Here is a 20,738-nt window from a genome sequence, read left to right on the forward strand (position 1 = left end):
GTGTGTGAGGAGGGGGGCTAGTTTAGTTTAACCCTTTCTCTGCTGTGTGCAAAATCTCTGGCACTTTTGAGGGCCTTAACTTGCTCGAAAACTCTTGAAGTTTTGCACACAGGTCAGAACCCGCGGCCATCAGGGCCAGGCTGAAGCTGGTACCCGGGCGTGGCAGGGGGGCTCGACAGCGCCCCCTGGAATGGGATTCGAACACTTGTCCGTATATCAAACACGGTACACTTATAGATTTAATCGGGCCGAACAACTTTCCCTGGGTCAAGTTTTACGCCAGCCCAACAGGAAGTCGGCTATTACGGGTTGATTGGAGAACGCTTGCTCTCGCATTTGAAACACTTCTCCTAGAGAATTCATCCGATGACCACGAAACTCGGTCAGCATGAAGTCAAGACATGGAAGATGATAAATTGCCAGGGGATTTTTGATATCTCGAACGGTTTGGCCGTGGCGAGGAAACAAATTTATGATTAAAAAAGGATGCATAAAGTGTGTTATAACTTAGTTATAGTTTTACCTACAGTTACAAAACTCAGCGTGTATATTGATCTTATCAAGCCGAACAACTTTCTAATTTACAGTCATTAGCTCCGACCAACAGAAAGTCAGATATTGTGGTTTGAATGTGGATTGTGTCTCTCTCTGTCTCTCTGCCATTCTGTGTGTGTGTGTGTGTGTGTGTGTGTGTGTGTGTGTGTGTGTGTGTGATATTTTGGTTGGGTGACAGTTGTAGGTTACAGTTTGACAAGAGTTTATAGTTTAACAAAAGCACAATGTTGTGCTTTATTGCGAGTGTACACAAATATAGAGAAACACTTTGAATGATGTCCTGTGTGAACAAAATGACGGAGTATGTTTTTATGTCTCCATTCGATCGAGCCACACACACACACACACACACAGCATTTCAATCTTGACATCGCAGCATGTTCATTATAGCCTTAATAAAATTTAATAATAAAATAGTCAACCTAACATAAAAAAATTACACTGCTCTGTTTAAATAGTCAGTTGTACAGTTCGTACCGTTCACAGTAAGCACCGCTCCACTGTGATGTTTCCAAGCATATATATATATATATATATATATATATATATATATATATATATATATATATATATATATATATATATATATATATATATATATATATATATATATATATATATATATTAGGGCTGCCCCCAAATAGTCGACTAAATGTTAGTCGATATGAAGAGGGCTTGGTCGAATACATTTTCATTAGTCGGTTAGTCGCAAAAAAAAAATCACGTGAAAAAATTACGCAATCAGGGGCTGCGCACAGTGTATGACGACATCAAAGCAACGAGAGATCAACGAGATCTCGTGCCTCGCGGTATACCAAAGCGCACTTGTGGGAGAGGTGTCTGGCTGATGCTAATAATTATGTCAGGAAAAAAGTCCAAAGTGTGGGATCATTTTGAAAAGTCGAAGGACGACCCTAAAAAGGCCGTTTGCAAACTTTGCAGGCAAACATTTGCCTATCACTCGTCAACATCGAATATGTCTTATCATTTAAAACATGTAAGTAGTAACGCTATCCACCACATGGCCCCTCGTTTTAACAATAAGGATATAAACACATTTGCGCTGTTAAGTTAAATCATATTCATGGTTTTTGACATGCATTTGTCTCTAGGCTCATCCACAATATAGCAGCGATGCTGTGGCGTCGTGCGCTTCGACTTCGCAGTCAACAATGATGCAGCAGAGATTAGTTTTGAGACCCCCTCTAAGTGAAAAAAGAAAGCGAGAAATCACAGAGAAAATTGTCGATTTCATTGCGCTTGATATGAGACCAATCAACGTTGTCCGTGGTGACGGGTTCAAAGAAATGTTTGAATTCCTCGAACCAGGCTACACCATTCCCAAACGCGACACAATAATGCATGGCATAACAAGCAAATTCAACACGACTAAAGAAATTCTTGTTAAAAAAATACAAAGTTCTACAGCAGTCAGCTTTACAACAGACACATGGACCTCTATCAAGATTGAGGGTTACATGACCGTTACTGCACACTTCATGTCTGAAGATTGGCAACTACATTCTTTTGTGTTGGAAACAAAAGTGCTGGAGGAGAGCCACACAGCTACCAACATAAAAGAGCGACTCGGTGAAGTGATGGAAGAATTTAAAATACCCGGAGAAAAGAGGGTAGCAGTCGTACATGACAATGCCGCTAATATGGTGTTGTGCACAGAACTGATTTCTAATGATCCATCCTGGGGTAATGCGAAGGGCGTCCGTTGTGCGGGGCACACGTTACAGTTATGCATAAACGCGGCTATTAAAACTGACCCCATATGTCGATGCATTGCTGCTGCTAGACGCCTTGTCGGGCATTTCAAGAAAAGTACCAAGGCTACAACAGCTCTGACTCATAAACAGAAGCAGCAGAATGTTGCAGAACACAAACTTGTCCAAGATGTCTCCACAAGATGGAACTCCACGTACTTCATGCTGGAGAGACTCTTGGAACAGAGATGGCCGGTTACAGCTGTGCTGTCAGACCCTGAAATTACCAAACGGTCTGAACGAGGTCTAGATCTCACAACAGCACATTGGCTGATAGCGGAGGACACGGTCGCAGTGCTAAAGCCTATGATCACTCTCACTGAGCTGCTTTCTCAGGATTTAAACGCATCCCTCTCTGCCACACTGCCCATGTTAATAAACATGAAGAGACGCCATTTGGTGCTGCGCAACGAAGACAGTCCCACCACAAAAGCACTAAAGACAGAACTAGCAAAAGAAATTGACACGAGATGGCAACTGACGGAAAATATCGCGACCAGCATTTATATACAAGCTGCTGTCTTAGACCCACGTTTTAAGAGCTTGTCATTCTTTGACCAACACGAACGAGAAGAACCGTACTCCACAGTGTCGGATCTGGCAGAAAGTTTATCTACAGAAGCTGCGCCAGAAAGTGATCATGACAGCATTAGCCCTGCAGAGGATGGTGAGCCCGAACCAAAAAAGGAAAAGCAGGCCGAGATATCCATGCTGATGGCCATTGATGAGGAGGAGCATGCAGAAGAGAAGGATGAACTAAAAATGTACTTGGCAGATAAAACAAAGGTTGATTCGGGACCATTGGCATGGTGGCAAAAAAATGAACATCGATATCCAAAGCTCGCTAAAGCAGCTAAACGCCTCCACTGTATCCCTTCCACATCCACTCCATCAGAGCGCATCTTTTCAAAGGCCGGCTTCATTGTGAACAAGTCGAGAAGCTCCCTTCTTCCCAACAATGTGGACAAGCTGGTGTTCCTCTCACATAATATGAAAAAAATAAAATCGAATTGAAAGCTTAGGTAAGAATGCTTAATTTCCTTTTTGTAGTGTTTCTGTTTGCTATCCGTTAGGCTATATATATATATATATAAAAAAACGGGTGTTTTATTTTATAACGGGTAGGCTATACAAAATTAAATAAATATAATTTTTATTTATTCGTTTTTATATAATGCAGAAGTTGTTTTTTATTTTGTAAGAAAAATTAGTCTGATGTTTGCAATTTGTTGTTTCAGGTCAAGACTCATCCGTCGTCTTAATGGCAGTTTGCGGCTTTGCTCTGATATTTTTGATTTGTATTAGTGTTCTTTAAATTAGCCTATTTGTTCCACATTTTGTCTTAAATATAGCCTAGTTGTTCTAAACAATTTAATCAAAAACTAAGGCTGTTGATTTGTTTGCCGCCTTCTTTTTTATTCTAAGTTTTGGCGTTGTGCGATGTGCCATGTGCATTTATTAAATTGTTCGTTTTTGTTAATTTTCCTTTTGAACAATATAAAAATTATATTAATTTTCCACTGTATTTTATTTTTATACTAAACAGCGTTTTTGATACAGTATTTATTTATTTTTGTCTTGTTTTGTACTAGGCCTAAGTTACTAATAAGTTTATTTAATTTATTTTAAAGAACGAATTTTAGTTTATTTTATTCAAAACTGTTTTTTTTTACATGTAACTGTTACAGTTTGTATTTTTTTGATAATAAATTATTAAAATGCACAGGCAGTCTGATTGCTGTTTTATGTTATAATTAGCCTATAACGTGCAAGCGCTGTATACTTTAAACGCTTTACTATTCTGTTTTAAGCGCTTAATTTTCATTTTGAACGCGCTAATATCATGCTTTAGCATTTTCTGTCATATGGAAGTGTTAAACTTCAACTTGGACTATACCTTTCCTTGTATATACGCAAGTTTTATATTAATATCATAAATGAACGATTATTCGACTAATCGCTAAAATGCAGGAGTGTTAGTCGACTAGGAATATCTTTAGTCGGGGGCAGCCCTAATATATATATATATATAATTAAAGCTGCAAGCAGCGATGGAGGGCCCAAGCCGGTAGCACCGCCACCCGGTGCCTTTAGTGCAACTAAAGGCACCAGGGTGGCGGTGCCACCGGCTTGGGCCCGCAATCGCTGCTTGCAGCTTTAATTATATATATATATATATATATATATATATATATATATATATATATATATATATATATATATATATATTTCAGACTTAAAATTCCTCAATGGTTGTGTAAAACAACACCCTTTTTACGTCCTCAAAAACAGCTCTGTTCACAGCGACCCGTTTCGGTCCATGTCTCTTTATAATGATAATGAGCAACTCCTCACCCCACCCCTCTCTTCCATGTCACACAAGACAAAGTGCTGCCTTGGCAGACAGTATACAAATGGTTGAGGGCGGAAATATGCTAATACCGGACAGTCCGTCAGTGGTCGTGGGCGGAGCATGAGCAATATGAGCAGAACTGCTAATATGACATCATATATTGCTCAGAAAATCCAAACGGCTTGATTGAGTGTTTAGACTTTTTGAAGATTGACAAAAAGGGGGGGGGAAAGGAGCGAATGGATTTTTTTTCATTGTTTGGTGGTTGTGTCCACACACTGCAAAGACACATTTATATGCAAATACCATATAAAAGTGAATTTTGCATATGATGACACCTCAAATCATGCGTCTTATAGAGAACAAGTGTGTATACTTTTCAAACCTTCCAGAATTATGATTTTCACATTATTGACAAAAATCCCATAGAGACCGAAGGACAGATGTATAGTGACTAGTAAATTATAAAGACGTGCCAGTAAGCAAACACCCATCCATCACCCAGAACACCCTAGCAACCACACACCATGATAAAAATACTCTGATTATTGATCACATTTGCAGCCATGTTGTGTATGATTCCATTTTCAGATGAAGCAGAACTGCTAAAGCTCGGAGACGTGTTCGAATAAGCCACGATCTGTGTAATTCACACAATAATAAAATACAAATGTTTTATTGATCTCTGAAGAAAAATTCAATGAAAGCAGATGGATTTGAGGAAACCTTACAATTAGGGAAGTGATAAAAGACGGGGAAAGAAACTTAAGAGGGAAGGCAGCATGAGTGATTTGGGATCTGGGAAAGTTGAAAGACGTTTCATCATAGCGATAATGGAAGAGAGAGCAGCCAGACTTCTCACAGGACAAACCACAGCGAGCTCATGATAATGGATTTCACATGCCTTGCTCTCTCTTTGTGTTAAGCTGCCTGCAGTTAATTTGTCGTCATTTTAGTGGCCTTGTGTAATGAGAGCAACGGCAGGGAATCATTAATTGTGTCAGCAAAGTCGAATGAAAACAAAAAATAAATGTACAACTGATAGTTTAAGAACTAATAAACGGCAATGTCTTACAGGATAGAGACGTCTTATGGCAACATTATTGTAGTTCACAGAAACCAGAAAAAAATGGGCCATATAGGGTACAAAATTAGATATTAGCCTGTTGCTTGGTACAATTACATAATTTTTTTAAAAATAGTATGTGAAAGTGCGCATTTTGGAATAAATGTTGTATACCATACTGTTGTCACATGACCTCACCTGCATCAACTTGCATGTTAATTCATATACGTTTAGAAATAAATTTACTAAACTTGAAATAAAACTTTTTTTTTTTAAGTTCTGGCAAATTAACTAGGCAGATGTAAACCTCACTCCCCTGGTCTAAAGAACCGCGTTAGCGTCCGACGCTATAGGCTGTGGTTTTTAGCGTTCTTGTTAACGCACCCGTCTCCCATACCAGAATCCCGTTTCGAATGGCATGGGAATTCTCAGACCGATGCGAATAGAATCGGAGGGACACATATACACATTTTAAAAAGTACAGCCTTTCTTTCGGTCCAATCAAATGTTCTCCATCTATTAATAAATGAATATGACGAACATCAGCTTCCTGTTGCGATAGTAAATTAGTCGACACGCAAAAACAAAACTATAGTATGTGACACTAGTCACATTACCTCAACTGCACCAACGTGCATGTTTAATGAAACAAGCTGCATCCAACTATCATCTCAGGGGCGAAAAAGTCATTCATGTTTGGGTAGCACAAATTTCTTAACTTTAGAAAGTCCAATCAAATGATAATGCTAAATAAATCATGGTACTACTTCTGAATTGTTCATCAAACAGGATGTTTCCTAAAATTATTTTACATAAAAAAGATACAAAATAAAGAGACAAATCATTACTGACTCCTTCAGCAACAAACAACTGATGCATGCAATGACAGGCACTACATTCAAAAGCCCAAGCCTTTCTCCAGACATCTTCATAAAGTTATTTTTACTGGCTGACAGATCATTTAGTGGACATTTAACTTAAGTCGTAAAGACGCGAGCAGTGGTGGCTTTCCTACAGATTCAGAGTGCAAACGCCACAGCGGAAACTCTCCCCTCAGTCTGTGTGGCATCACAAGGCCTCCAGACAGACCCTCCGGCACCATCCGCATCAGAGAGACGGACAGAGAGGGAGGGAGGGATGAATATGAAGGAAGACTGTAAAGAAATCGAGATTAAAAAGGGACAGAGAGCTGGGGATGGAGAGGTTTGCCACAACACACACACTTACACTCGCACAAACTCTGTTTCGCTATCTTTGGGGGGACTCTCTATACTGTAGGTGTAATGGTTTTTATACAGTACAAACTGTATATTCTATCCCCTAACCCTACCCATCAGAAAACGTTCTGCATTTTTACATTTTCTAAAAAATGGTTACATTGTTTATTAATCCATTTCCCTGGTGGGGACTGCTGGCTAGTCCCCACCATGCATGTGATCTCAGGTTTTACTATCCTTGTGGAGACATTTGGTATTATATACCTGTACAGAAAAAAAAAAAAAAAAAAACTCCCACAAGGTATATTAGAGTAACACTTTACAAGTTATTTATTTAACATTAGTTATTAACTAACAATGACCAATACATTTGTTACAACATTTATTCATCTTTGTTAATATTAGTTAACAAAAATTTTGTTTTTGTTCATGTGGGCTCACAGTGCATTAACTAATGTTAACAAACACAACCTTTTATTTTAAAAATGAATTAGTAAATGTTGAAATTAATATCAACTAAGATTAATAAATACTGAAGTATTGTTCATTCTTAGTTCACATTAACTAAAAGTACTATGAACCTTATTGTAAAGTGTTACCAAAATTACAGTTTGTTACCAAAATTTGGTCCTACGTAGGGCGCGCACACAGAAGTTCTCTGTGCAGATTATGGGAAGTTTGGGGGAGTCTTACTGACCAGTTAAAACCCCCTAAAGATGAATAGAAAATGTAATAGTAATCAAAAAAATTATTGGTTTATCTCTCTATTCTACGTTGACCGGGAGGGAACATCTTCAGTTCACTTAGTTTTGTCATGGCCACAACATATGAACTTGTGGGAAAGTGATAGGTCATGGCCACGAGATCATTTTGTCCAGGTAACGACATCTTAAGTTGAGGCCTCACTTACGTTTTATTTTTAGACAGCAGCATTAAGACATTGCTATTATATTATGAAAATTGTATTTCTCATCCCAAATTCTTTTATATAAAAAGTATTTTATAATATAATTTAATAAAACATAACATCACATTTCATAGCCTTGTGTCATTTTTTATTTAAAATAAAACAATTTATTAATAATGTCCATTTCTGGTTATTCCATGGTGCTATGGTTGACTTCACGCATGTTTGTTTGTGCATTATTGTTCCCTAACACAATTTATGGCCTTCACAGTGCGTGGCCACAACAATGTCATTACCTCGACAAAATGATCTTGTGGCCATGGAATATTATCACGTTCCCACAAATTAATATGTCGTAACAATAAAACTAAACACTGAACATGTCCCCTCCCGATCACCGTACTACACGTCAAGCCAACTTATAGCCTTACACATTACTGATTTTTTCAAAGCAGTGATAAACAGGAAAATAACGATCAATGATGCAAATATAATCTTAAACTTACAGTTCATAACTGTTAATTACAGTTTATAAACAAAACCTGACGATCATGATTTGAGATTGATCCAAAGAGGGTTTTGTTCTTTAATGGAACAGAAAAAAATATATAAAGTCTGCACACCACAGCTCCAAAAATATAGAAAATTAATAACAGCCTTTCACAAAGGTGACTTTGACCACACAGGCTCTTCATTAGACAATTAAAAAACTCCAACAAACAGAAAACAACAATTTAGATGTACTAGGCTAGTTTCTTTTGGTTTTGACAAGTGTGCCACATTTTTGGAAGTAAACGCCCACTGCTATGATTGGGTAACAGTTTTGCATATTAAAATAATTTTCAATAAATCGTAAAATAAAAGCAGAGGCTCTGTTCTATATATTGCATGTTCAGATATTCATACAACACAATATTCTGGGGGTCATGAGATGTTTGTGAAAATTATTTTAAAAAATGCTGGCGGTGGCTGGCAAAATAATAATAAAAAAAAAGTGACGATGAAAGAGTTAATACATTTCTGTCTTTTTGGAGCCATGGTGTGCAGACTTTATATTTTTATTTTTGGCTGAGCACTTTGAGCAATCTGCCAGTGATGTTCGTGCTTTTGCTTTGTTTTTGCGGTTCTTCAATGGAAGCAAGAACATCTGACCATCTGAAGAAAGGTCACATGGTCTGTCACAAATTAGCCTTTTTGAATACGGACCTAAATTAATGCAAAACTTACATTGTACATTTTTTTAAACCCTCATAAATGTGGTCATTTTCAGGTTCAAATTAGATGCATTTTCAATGTGCACTCAAGCTTTGACCCAGCTATAGTTATTTATTTCAATAGCATTATTTGAACATCGTAATCACATAACTTACAAGTTAATCAGAGTACACTAGACAATTAAAGAAGTTTTGTTCACTAGCGGTAACAATAGCAACAGCCGTCCTTTTGATTGTTTTCCATTAGGATCAGCATTGTATGGTACTGGAACAAAATGTAAACTTTATTATGATTTACAAACCACAAATGTGTTTTGTTTAGTGTCTAAGATAGCATACATTTTGTCTGACTGTTCCAAAATACTTTTTCTGTTTGTGGCCTGGAAATGACACACCCCCTGTGGATACCGGGCTGGTCGACAGCGTGACGGTAGCACAAACCCTTTCTCCACATTAGTTTTCCCTTCACACTGTCATTTCCTGCACTCTCCCCTTCTCAGACATTTGAAATATTCAAGTGACTCAGAGGAAGACAGGAGCATTAGCAATGTCTTGAATCCATGAGCGTGTTTCTCAAAATGCACAAACACACACACTTATTTAAATAGTATTAAATGCTCTTGAAGAGTCACCTTAAATGTTCAGTGGCCAAATGAAAGTCATGTGACACAATCTGAAACTCTTTTGTTGCAAGAAAACAGGTGACTTCATCCCGTTGTGGTAATGGAGCCATGACAATTAATGTCTGCATGTTTGAAATTGGACTGAGGTCATCGAGGGGTCTAGTTGTGTGGTACTTAGAGGTCAGAACAAAGGGAGGAGAGGATGGGATCTAAATGACAATGGACAACAAAAAGAGAGAGAATATCCTTTGGCAGCCAATCAAATGATCTTGGTCAAAAAAATAAATAAAAAGGGACTTGTCCCACCTCAACTTCCTTTTAAATGGGACATAGGTTGACGCAGGAAAGAAAACTAACAGAGGTTGCTCATTCATCGCTCAGGAGACTCAAAACACAAAAATGTTCCCTGGGGTATTTTTGTTCCTCACCGTCTCTCTCACACACACACACAGTCTCTCCACTTTGCCTTACAAAACAGAGTAATTACACATCATTATTTTACGTCTTAGAGGTGGTATGGAGCAGACAGACAGGAACAACGAGAATGAAAACAACTGCAGGTAATGACACAAAACATCAAAGCTACGAGAAACAAGAAAAGAGGAACAGAAAGAGCAGAAAAAGAGATGGACTACAACAGTTTACAGGTCACGCCACAGAGGACATCAAAGACTCCCGTCTGCAGAGGAAGAAGGAGCTGGAAAGAATGACAGGAAGAAGAGAAGAGACAGATAAATGAACAGAACGAGAGACGACTGCAGTCTACAGGTAATGCTACACACAGCACATCAAAGACTGTGAAATTACAGCTTCATTCCCAGTGACGCCACAGAGCGGCCGCAACCAGAGACTCCTCGCAGCGCTGAGGAACAACATGCAGGGGCAAAAACACACATTATTTGTTCTGAGAATGATACGCAGATTCACCTAAATGCACTTACAAATACTTGGTTGAAGTCTTTAATTTGACATTTGTAACTGTTTAACAGCATGTGTCGTGGCTTGGATGTACAATAACCAGCTGGCTTGGTAGCACAACCTAGCTGTGGCAAAAAGTATAATAAAAGATAAAAAAAGAGAATTGCCAAATGAGACTATCAAATTATTTGACACAAGGTCTTTTCATTCCTGTTTAGATGGGTTTCGTTCTCAAAAACAATGTTTAGGTATATATAAAATGTATTAGTATTTTTATTTTATGAATTTTTTTTAACAATCCAGACCGGTCATACAAATCCCTAACTGTAACACACAGCCTCTCATGACTTACGGCTAGTTCACACCAAAAATTATAACTATATTAGTGTGTACACCAGTGGACGATAAGTAAGGGATGATGTACATCTAGCTGGTTGTGATTTCAGAATAAACCCAGACAGTGTGATCAGGACCCTGGCGGCAAGCAGAGGGGTCTTGCGTCACTCTGAAGAGGTTTATTCTGTGATAACCGGCTGGACGCATATTATCCCGCTTATTTCATGGCTACTTGTCACATAAGTAAATAATTAGACACAAAATATCGACTTGAGTTGAAATTTAATTAGGTCTTGAAACGCAAAGCTTCCACGGAGAGAGCTGTTGAAAGTAAGCGGCAAGTTCAAACTAGATGGACATTTAAAGGGGTACGGTACAGTCATGCAACTTATTACACTGCATTACACCACATAAATAATTATGGAGATAAGACAAGAGATACTAATCTGAGACAAAAGCGTTTTAAAATCTTATCCGTTTGTCATCTTATACCCTAATCCATTACAGTGTACAAAACAATCATTGCAAAATGGTAGCAGCTACGTTTGTATGAAACAATAGAAATAGGCCGCGATACTGGATGACAATTAAATAATTGTGCACAAAATATTGTTTTTTTTAGTTCATATTTTATTAGCTCAACAAATGCAAAACTTTCACAAAGAGAAAACGTTCCTAGCAAGCGTAGCGCTGACTTCAGTTGTTATCAGTTTTTACCGGTTGTTATTGGGAAATAACATACCGCTGGATGGTGCAATTGACCAATCAGATTCAAGTATTCAACAGAGCATGTAATAACGTTATTTAGCCTAACTGTTAAATAACATTAACTGTTTATTATAAGCGCACACTGCTGTTTTGTTGTCTACTGCTTTAAATGCTCAAGCTCTTTAAAGCAGGATGGATTCTGATTGGCTGTCAATGTTTTTATCAACTAGGGGAAAATTGTTTTTAATGTCATTTTAAAGATATAGTTTCTCTCTGTACCGTAAATGTTATTTGTGGTGTGGAGATTTAGAAAGATTTTTAGGATTATATCTTTATCGATATCATCCTTAGGGAAAGGGAAAAAAAAATTAAAGAACTGTTCATCCTGAGACATTTCTAAACCCCAGATACAGACAAGAAGTGTTTCCAACATTTCTTTCCCCACAGATCAATCACAGATTTTTTTTTTATCAATTACAGATTTCACCACACACACACACACACACACGTGAAATCCACAACAATTATTCCTGTCCTGGAAGCATCTCTGTGGAGAGCCATCTTTGACTTATCTGTGCTGAGACACATTTAACTGAGCTGAACTTTATGAATGCTGACTCACAGACTTGCTCAAAGCGCTGATGGAAACTTCAGCTTAAACAAAAGTTTGTGTTTCACTTTAAATGGGAAAAAAAATATTTGAAATTCTTCAATGCCATTTTAAATCAGCTGTACACAAGTGCATTTGTTCATTAAAATATAATTTAAAGAACACAATCAAACAACAACAAAAAAAAGCTGTATAGTATCCCAGAAGACCACCCCCCTTTTTCTGTATGAGTGATAATAGGACCTGTCGAGTCTACAACTCTATAAAAAAAAATAGGCTCCACTTTTCACCCACCACAAATTGGCCTCACACTGCGTGGAGATTTAGCGGCTCCGTTTAAATAATCAAAACCAGATCATTCCTTTTCAGCCGCTCTCTCTGCGAGTTGTGGAAAGTGTCAGTATGGAAAATAGTCATTGCATCATAAATAAGTAACCATTTAATAATGATCCACTTAATTAGTGGGCATGGGTTCTGTTTCTGAAACATTTCATAAACTGGGAATATCTGGTAAGGCAACTGTAACTGCAGCGCTCTCATGATGGAATAACCCATTATGGTGGACTTAAAAAAACATCTTTCCATTTAATAACAAATGTTATTGTGGAGGAACAGTGGCAAAAATGTGTCAATCAAAGATAGCTATCAATAATCCAACTATCTTTCATAAACAGTGAAATTTGAACCACCAAAGACACTCCTTCAAGAACTGATCACCCGACATCACTGTGAGACGATTGAGACGAAGCCCCCAGGAAGTGATGTCAAATTATATAGGATTCATGTACAGTACTTACTGGATTTCTTGATTCAGTTTTTCACATGTCCAGTGGTTCTTGGTTACCTACTGGTCTATAAGACAAGTAATATGAGAGGTAAGCCTGATCAGAAATAATCAGGAGTGGTTGTATTCGTTGTACTGATGAGCAACCTGTTAAAGTCCATCAGTCAGAGGTCAGTTCTTCAGGAGACACAATCATCTCCACAGACCAGACCACTTTTGTGGTAAAAGTGTCATTCTGCAGGTAGCATCTGAAGGCTAAAACTATGACATCGTTGCCAACCTCTGAGTTTAGCTTAGAGTGAGAATTATGAAAATAAGTGTACTGTGATTGTCAAAACATTTGGTAACTAAACAGAATTTCATTAAGTTAAGTGACATGTTACGACAACAAAGATGATTCCGACCTTAATTTAATAGATTCATTTGGTAAATATAAGGTACAGTAGCCATGTTAATTTTTCTCAAGAAAAAACACAGCACGTTGCCTTTTTTAATTTGCTGAGAGATTTGATGTGAAACCACAAACGTTTTTGAACTGATAAACACAAAAATGTTGTGACAAACCACCAGACTGGTTACAGAAGCCCAGTCAGGACATCACAAATCAGAAACTATTCAGTTAACATTCATCAAATAAATCATTTTAATTAAAATAAAAGCTTAATCTTTAAATCAATCTTGCTCTGTCCAACTTTCCTATTCGAATGCGGTTAGTATTGTTATCCAAATCAAACTATTAAGAAATGTTTTCGTTAATTAAAATAAACCTGAAAAAATAAAAGGGGGCATATGTAAGAACTTCCATGAATTAATTACTTTTGTTTTGCCAGTGTGAACAGCTTGTAACAGTCATTTTAGTTGTGTTTATTTTGTTATAAAGAGGAAAGCGCGGCAGCACATATTTACATATTCATCTAAACGTCGCAAAGCAGCGTGGACTGTGACGGGATGCTTGTTAACAGTATATCGCTGCAAAGGTATTTCCAACTTCTTTTTACTTCTAAGCCATTGAGTATTCCAGGGCATTGAATCAAGTTCAGTCTATTGTACCAGTGTCACGAATAACAATGAGTTATAATATTTGATGAAAAAGCTGAAGTTAAAGAACTAAATGTAAATACTAAAAACATAACTAATAACCTAATACATTTTTTTTTTTGACAAAACTAATAAAAATGACCACTATTCAAATTAAAATAGACTGAAGCATTAAAGCATGCGTTCAGCGTTTAACATTGACATTACCAATGCCAGGGCTTGAGGATTGCTAACGAAAGCTGTCCTGTTGATTTACGGACTGAAAACACAACAGAGTCACTCGTCAAGTTCAAAAGGAAGATACGACTGTACGACACTGAGAAAAGACACTCCAGCATCACTGAAGCATTCCAGCTATCGGAGACAACACTCTGGATGAAAACACGGCTTTGTGGAACGCAGCGACACTCTTCCCACACCCAGACATGACCCACATGGTTTAGAGCCGGAACACGGCAGGGAGAGACACACAGCCGCATGCACAGAGACAGATGGAGGAGCATGAAGCCATGTTGAAAAGAGAGAGAGCGAGAGAGCGAGAGAGATGCTGAAATGATAAAAGTCTCAAATAAAGACACTTTGTCATTGTCTCATGTGGACGGCAGCTGTGTAACAGTTATCACTCATACTTCTAGCACACACATCCTGTACATGAAACACAGGACACAATCTGACCAAACAGCCAGAGCAGGAAGACTTCTGGTGTTTTCCATCCTTTTATGTCTCGCATACCTCCACAGACCCATCAGTTCGGCTCAAGTACCCCTTCATCAACAACAAGCTCATATTAAACGGGATATCCTTTTGAATTACCATTAACATGATCAAGTGTCCTTTGTTATTCTCCCACAGCATTGATATCATAATCAGACTCATTAAGCAGCTTTCCTGGTGACAATTTGAGGGCAATAGAGATACTATCTCATTTATTTATAAATCAAATCCAGATGGGACATTGTAAAGTCATTTGCAAAGTAATTTATTTTTTGTCAAAGCTCTCAAGTATGATATATCACCAACGGGTCACAAACACAAACTGACAACACACCTGGCAACCGTTTCTTTACTTAAAAAGAAAATCAATAATAAATAAATTGCTATAAACAAAAAAAAAAATTCTTTAAGTTTTTTTAATGTATCTTTAAAAAGATACGTTAACCCTGGAGTTAACATTCCAGGAAAGAAAATTTGATCGGTTTACATCCATATAGTAAGATTTATATAAAAAAATAAAAGTTAATACATTCACTCAACAAGGACACATAATGATCAAAAGGGACAATAAAGACATTTATAATTTTACAAAATATTTATATTTCAAATAAATGCTGTTCTTTTAAACTTTCCATTCAACAAATGATCAAGGATATTGAAAATCACAAAAATATTGAGGAGGATTAAACCGTATTCAACAATGAATGATAATAATAAATGTTTCTTGAGCACCAAATCAGAATATTAGAATGATTTCTGAAGGATCATGTGACACTGAAGACTGCAGTAATGATGCTGAAAATTCAGCTTTGCCATCACAGAAATAAATTGATTTTTAAATGTATTCAAATAAAAGAGTTGTTTTTGTAGCCAAGCCATATTTCACAACACTTCTGGTTTTACTTTTTGACCAAATAAATGTAGCCTTGGTGAGCATAAGATACTTTTTACCGACCCTTTTGAACAGTAGTGTACATCAAAGAGAAGACTTTGCCATCTCAATTTATCTCCTGCATAACATACTGTATTTTTCTCCTCACATGCGTCTCCTTTACAGCTTCACAGCATCCTCTAGAAATAACTTATTTTAAAGATTATAATGAATAACATTATGATATTCTATGATGATCCAAGCTCAATTTGCAATCCAATTTGTAATTTCAAAATATCAGGCAGCATGGCAGAGCACACATGCTGGTAAAATTGCATGTTTTTGCATCTTAACCATTATTTCCCAAAGCAGTTTGGGATCTTCTGAAGCACAAATGCATTTCGGTTCTAAAATTCTTTACACACAAACGTAGCGATCTAAACGGGTACATCCCATAGACGTAATGTTTTTTATACTGTCCAAACTGTATATTCTATCCCCTTAAACTAACCCTACCCCTAAACCTACTCATGCCTAAAGGGAGATTTTGTCAGCTTTTTGTCACTTTTTTATGGGGTTTTATGGGGACATTCCATAAGATATTCTATCCCCTAAACCTAACCATCACATTTTTTTTTTTTTTTTCTAAAAACATCACTTAGTATGATTTATAAGCGGTTTTCCTCATGGGGACCAAAACATTTTTCCACAAGGACAAGGATTTTATTGCCATCTTTGTGGGGATATTTTGTCCCCATAGGGTATACCTGAAACACACACACACCCCACTGGCAGCAGAATACTGTAATTTTGCCATCATGGTATTAAATGTTTGGTAAACAGTGCCCGTCGGCACTGAAGGCCCTTTCCCCCCTCTAGTGGCCCAACAGAGGCAGTACATGATGTTTACAGGTGTTGTTCTAATAATGTACTTAAATCTGTTGTTGGGTTGGTATTGGTAAAACCTCTTAAGCAGAGCTTTTTACACCACTTGATCATCCCAGCTTCTCATTTTAATGGGTCAGAAAGACAGAACTACTAATGATTTAACGACCTGACTTTAAGGAATCATTGGGGACGAGAGGGATAAACTGTTACTTTTACTTACAATTTCCCAGGCAAGGATAAAGGATATTAAGAACAACACAAAAAAAAAGAAGTGTAATTGATTGCTAATCTTTAGCCAGATAAATTATATGTACTATAAAATCACCAACATGTAAAATGCAGTATATGCAGTTTAGAACCAAATTAGTTTGTCTTCTGGACTGGTACGTAGAAATTTTACTTCAACGGGCAAAAAACACCTCAATCACAGGCAGCTGTATATGATAGGTCCTTTCTAAATATAAGGTTATTATGTGACAAAAAAAAAACGGTTTGCTAAATTAAGTGGGCGGCACAAGATGACGTTATCCACTGTTTTTATGCCATAAATATTGCTGAAGGCTATTTAAATGTATGCAAATGAAAGAACAGAATGACAGGCCGCCATCATATCTGTTCTTCTCCCTCAACTAATGAGGGTTTTTAATGTTTGTCATATTTAGCATGTCATTACACTGTTCACAATAATCATCATCCACTTGAGACTAATTAAACACGTCAACGACTCAACCTTCAGTAAACAGCAGCAGGTGGAGCGTTTCATTATTCATCTGTTCATTACCTCACAGTGCAAACAAAAACCCACACGCGCACACTGAATCTACTACATCTATGTCTCCTGAAACCTCTTGTGCATATTAACTGCTAAATACATTCATTTACATATATAAAACATATGTAAATAACGGAGTGTGAAATCACATGTCAGTTTATTTTGACTTGACAGTCTCCAGAAGCATCAAATCAATGATGTGTAATAGAACAGCAAGCACACATTGCATTAAAATGGCAGGTTTGTGTAAATGCAGCAGTTATATCTGCCGCTCTTACTGTGTGGGCTTCCTCCACTGCAATTAAACGTTCACTCAGAGAAAAACAAGTTTATCCCACACAACATGCATTATTGGCCAACACTGGTTAACAAAGTGCAAACCACTTACCCTCTGACAAATATATGCTTAGACATCATATCTGAAGGAGGAGGTTTGTTCACTCCAAAACATCACATCAAAGTTACACAGTAACTGTGAGTCAGTGCTGGAAAATGTTTTAAACAGAGACGGCCTGAATAGAAATCAAACCATAATGAGGTTCGAACAAAACTATAAAATGGATTTCTTGTTGACATTTTGATACTTATTGGGTCTCGTAAATACAGCAAATTATGACTTTACTTGAAGGGCTGCTAGTTTATAGCGTCTACAGGAGTGCATGAAATAGCTTGAAACCAGTTTGGATAATGCTAAATGTCTTTAGAAAGATGTTACAGAAAATGGACAGGCTCCTGAACACAAGTAAAAGCGGAGACCAATGAATACATCGTTAGGCTATTTAAACTGAAAGAAACTCCACATGGTGACATTTAAAAAAAACAAAAACAACATTTGTTTAGGGAAAACAAAACTGTTTCACAAAAGCATCGTGATTCGTGAGCCTAAGTTGATCGTAGGGACCATTGGTGGCAATTGTTCAAAGATCAATTTGGGCTTACAGTGCTTTTGGGAAACGCAGTCCAGGACAGTAGTTGGTGATGTCACTTTTAGGTGGTGATGATGTCTAGAAACACCTTGCAAACACATAATACGCATGCATGAACGAACATGTCTTATCCGCATGACGTCACCATTTTCACAAATTCACGTTTTTGTGACGATAAAGGAATCGTTTTCAAAACCTTGCTCTTTGAAACGAAAGTTATTTTAAACATGTTTTCAGGGCCCCAAAACATTGTTGTGTAAATGAACAGCCAAAACACATAGCTAAATAAAGTTGTAAAACCTATCCTAAATCTCATGCATGAGATCTCATCGATGTTTTACACTCACCACCGGCCACATTATTAGGTATACCCTGGTCAACTGCTTGTCAACGCAAACTTCTAACCAGCCAATCACATGGCAGGAACATTTAGAAGTGTAGCTCAAGATGATCTGCTGAAGACCAAACTGAGGATCATAATAAGGGAAGAAAGGTGATTTAAGTGACTGAACATGGCATGGTTATTGGTGCTAAACTGGCTGGTCAGAGCATTTCAGAAACTGCTGATCTACTGGTATTTCCACAAACAGCCATCTCTAGGGTTTACAGAGAATGATCAGAAAAAGAGAACATCTAGAAGTCAGAGGAGAATGGCCAAACCTGTTCGAGTTGATAGAAAGGCAACAGTAACTCAAATAAGCACTTGTTACAAACAAGGTCTGCAGAAGAGCATCTCTGAACGCACATGTTGAACCTTGAAGCAGATGGACCACAGCAGCAGAAGAACACACTAGGTGCTACTTCTGTCAGTTAAGAACAGGAAACTGAGGCTACAATTTGCACAGGCTCGCCAAAATCGGACAATAGAAGATTGGAAAAAAAGGTCTCATGAGTCTCAATTTCCGCTGCGACATTCAGATCGTAGGATAAGAATTTAGCATAAACAACATGAAAGCATGGCTCAATCCTGCCTTATATCAATGGTTCAGGCTGCTAGTGGTGTAATGTGTGATATAGCCTATATTTTCTTGGCACACTTTGGGCCTCTTAGTACTGATTGAGTATTGTTTAAACACCACAGCCAACTTGAGTATCGTTGCTGAGCATGATGTCCATCCCTTTATGACCACATTTTCTGGCTACTTCCAACCGGATAACACTGCATGTCAGTCACACAACTCAAATCATCTCAGCTGGTTAGCCAATGAGTTCACTATACTCAAATCAAATGGTATCCACAGTCGCCATATCTCAATCCAATAGAGCACCATTGGGATGTGGTGGAATGAAAGATTCACATCATGAATGTGCAGCCAACAAATCTGCAGCAACTGCATAATGCGATCATCAATATGGAAAAAAAAAAAAAAAAAAAAAAGAATTAAGGCAGTTCTAAAGGTAAAAGGGGGTCCAACCCAATACTACAGTAGCAAGAAGTAGCTAATAATATGGCTGGTGAGTATGTGCATTCACAATGTGTAGTCACAAAACAGTTTAAATGAGATTTTAAATTGAGTACTATAGAGAATTTTTATAAATATAGTAAAACAAAAAAATACTGTGTGGCCTCAGAAGACTTTAGACAACTTTTATTGCATTTTGCCCTCCAAAAAATATGTCACTTCCTGGATAATGAGATCATTACAGCTATGATTTTTTTGTAAAATACATTAAATTATGACATTTCTTGAAGTGTTAACTGTTTGTAGCATCTACAGGATGGATTATTATTTAGGCTAAATGTGTTTTGAAAGACGTAAAATGGACGGGCTCCTGAACACAACAAGTAAAAGCTAAGACAAAGCAATTAATCATTAGACATGCATACAAGTAAACTCCTTTGTGTTCTTTTAAATGAATAAAGTAATATAGGTTGAAATGACACATGGGTGAATAAATGACAGTAGTCATTTATCAGAAGGTTGAACTATTCCTCCAACCTTCGGCAGAGAAGCAAAGCAAAAGAGACTCGAGACGTGCGTTTGTGCTGATCTGTGGTTTCCCTGCCTTCTTTCTTCTCTACAACTCCATCTCTGGTCTTTCTCTAGCACTTGGCATCTGCTGAAATAGCAGCAGCGTTGTAGCTGTTTGGAAAATGTGAGTCTGGAAATCATTCCCTCATTTTTCTCTCTACCGGAATAACAGTAGATTGAGAGAACAGTAGCGTCAAAGTCAGACGCTCTTTCTTTAAACTCTCCTCTGAGTTTGACTTTTAATAATGTGTAATACTATAAGTGCTGAGTGTGACCCTCCCTCACGCTCGCTCTCCTTTCTCTCGTCTCGGGACCACACAAGCATCAAACCACATCAGAGCAGTCGAGTCAATGTGCAAACTCACACACAGAGAGTGTAAAGTGAGCAGCAACAGAACCCGTCTGGCTTTATGAGAGACAGACACACACCGACCTGAAATAGCACTTGCACACACACCATCGTGGACCGTGCCACAGACGCCAGCCGCTGCCA

At 37.6% G+C, this 20,738-nt stretch overlaps 1 protein-coding gene and 1 long non-coding RNA gene across 2 annotated transcripts in view; one reads left to right on the top strand and one right to left on the bottom strand.

Moving 5' to 3' along the window:
* The window catches only part of LOC307010063, a 108,717-nt gene that overhangs the window by 80,080 nt on the left and 7,899 nt on the right, over positions 1–20,738 (bottom strand). The window lies entirely within an intron of this gene.
* On the top strand, positions 1,184–3,850 carry LOC307010378 (E3 SUMO-protein ligase ZBED1-like). Its single transcript, XM_079634994.1, has 2 exons — positions 1,184–3,349; positions 3,566–3,850. Exon 1 carries the CDS (start codon positions 1,728–1,730, stop codon positions 3,339–3,341), a length of 1,614 nt encoding a protein of 537 aa, XP_079491120.1. The 5' UTR covers positions 1,184–1,727; the 3' UTR covers positions 3,342–3,349; positions 3,566–3,850.

This window comes from Phoxinus phoxinus (genome assembly GCF_949152265.1).
Source record: "Phoxinus phoxinus genome assembly, chromosome: 14".
NCBI classification, from domain to species: domain Eukaryota; kingdom Metazoa; phylum Chordata; class Actinopteri; order Cypriniformes; family Leuciscidae; genus Phoxinus; species Phoxinus phoxinus.

Bases quoted from the DNA above. Each gene is read 5' to 3' on its own strand.
- LOC307010378 (XM_079634994.1), top strand. From the start codon at position 1,728: ATGATGCAGCAGAGATTAGTTTTGAGACCCCCTCTAAGTGAAAAAAGA.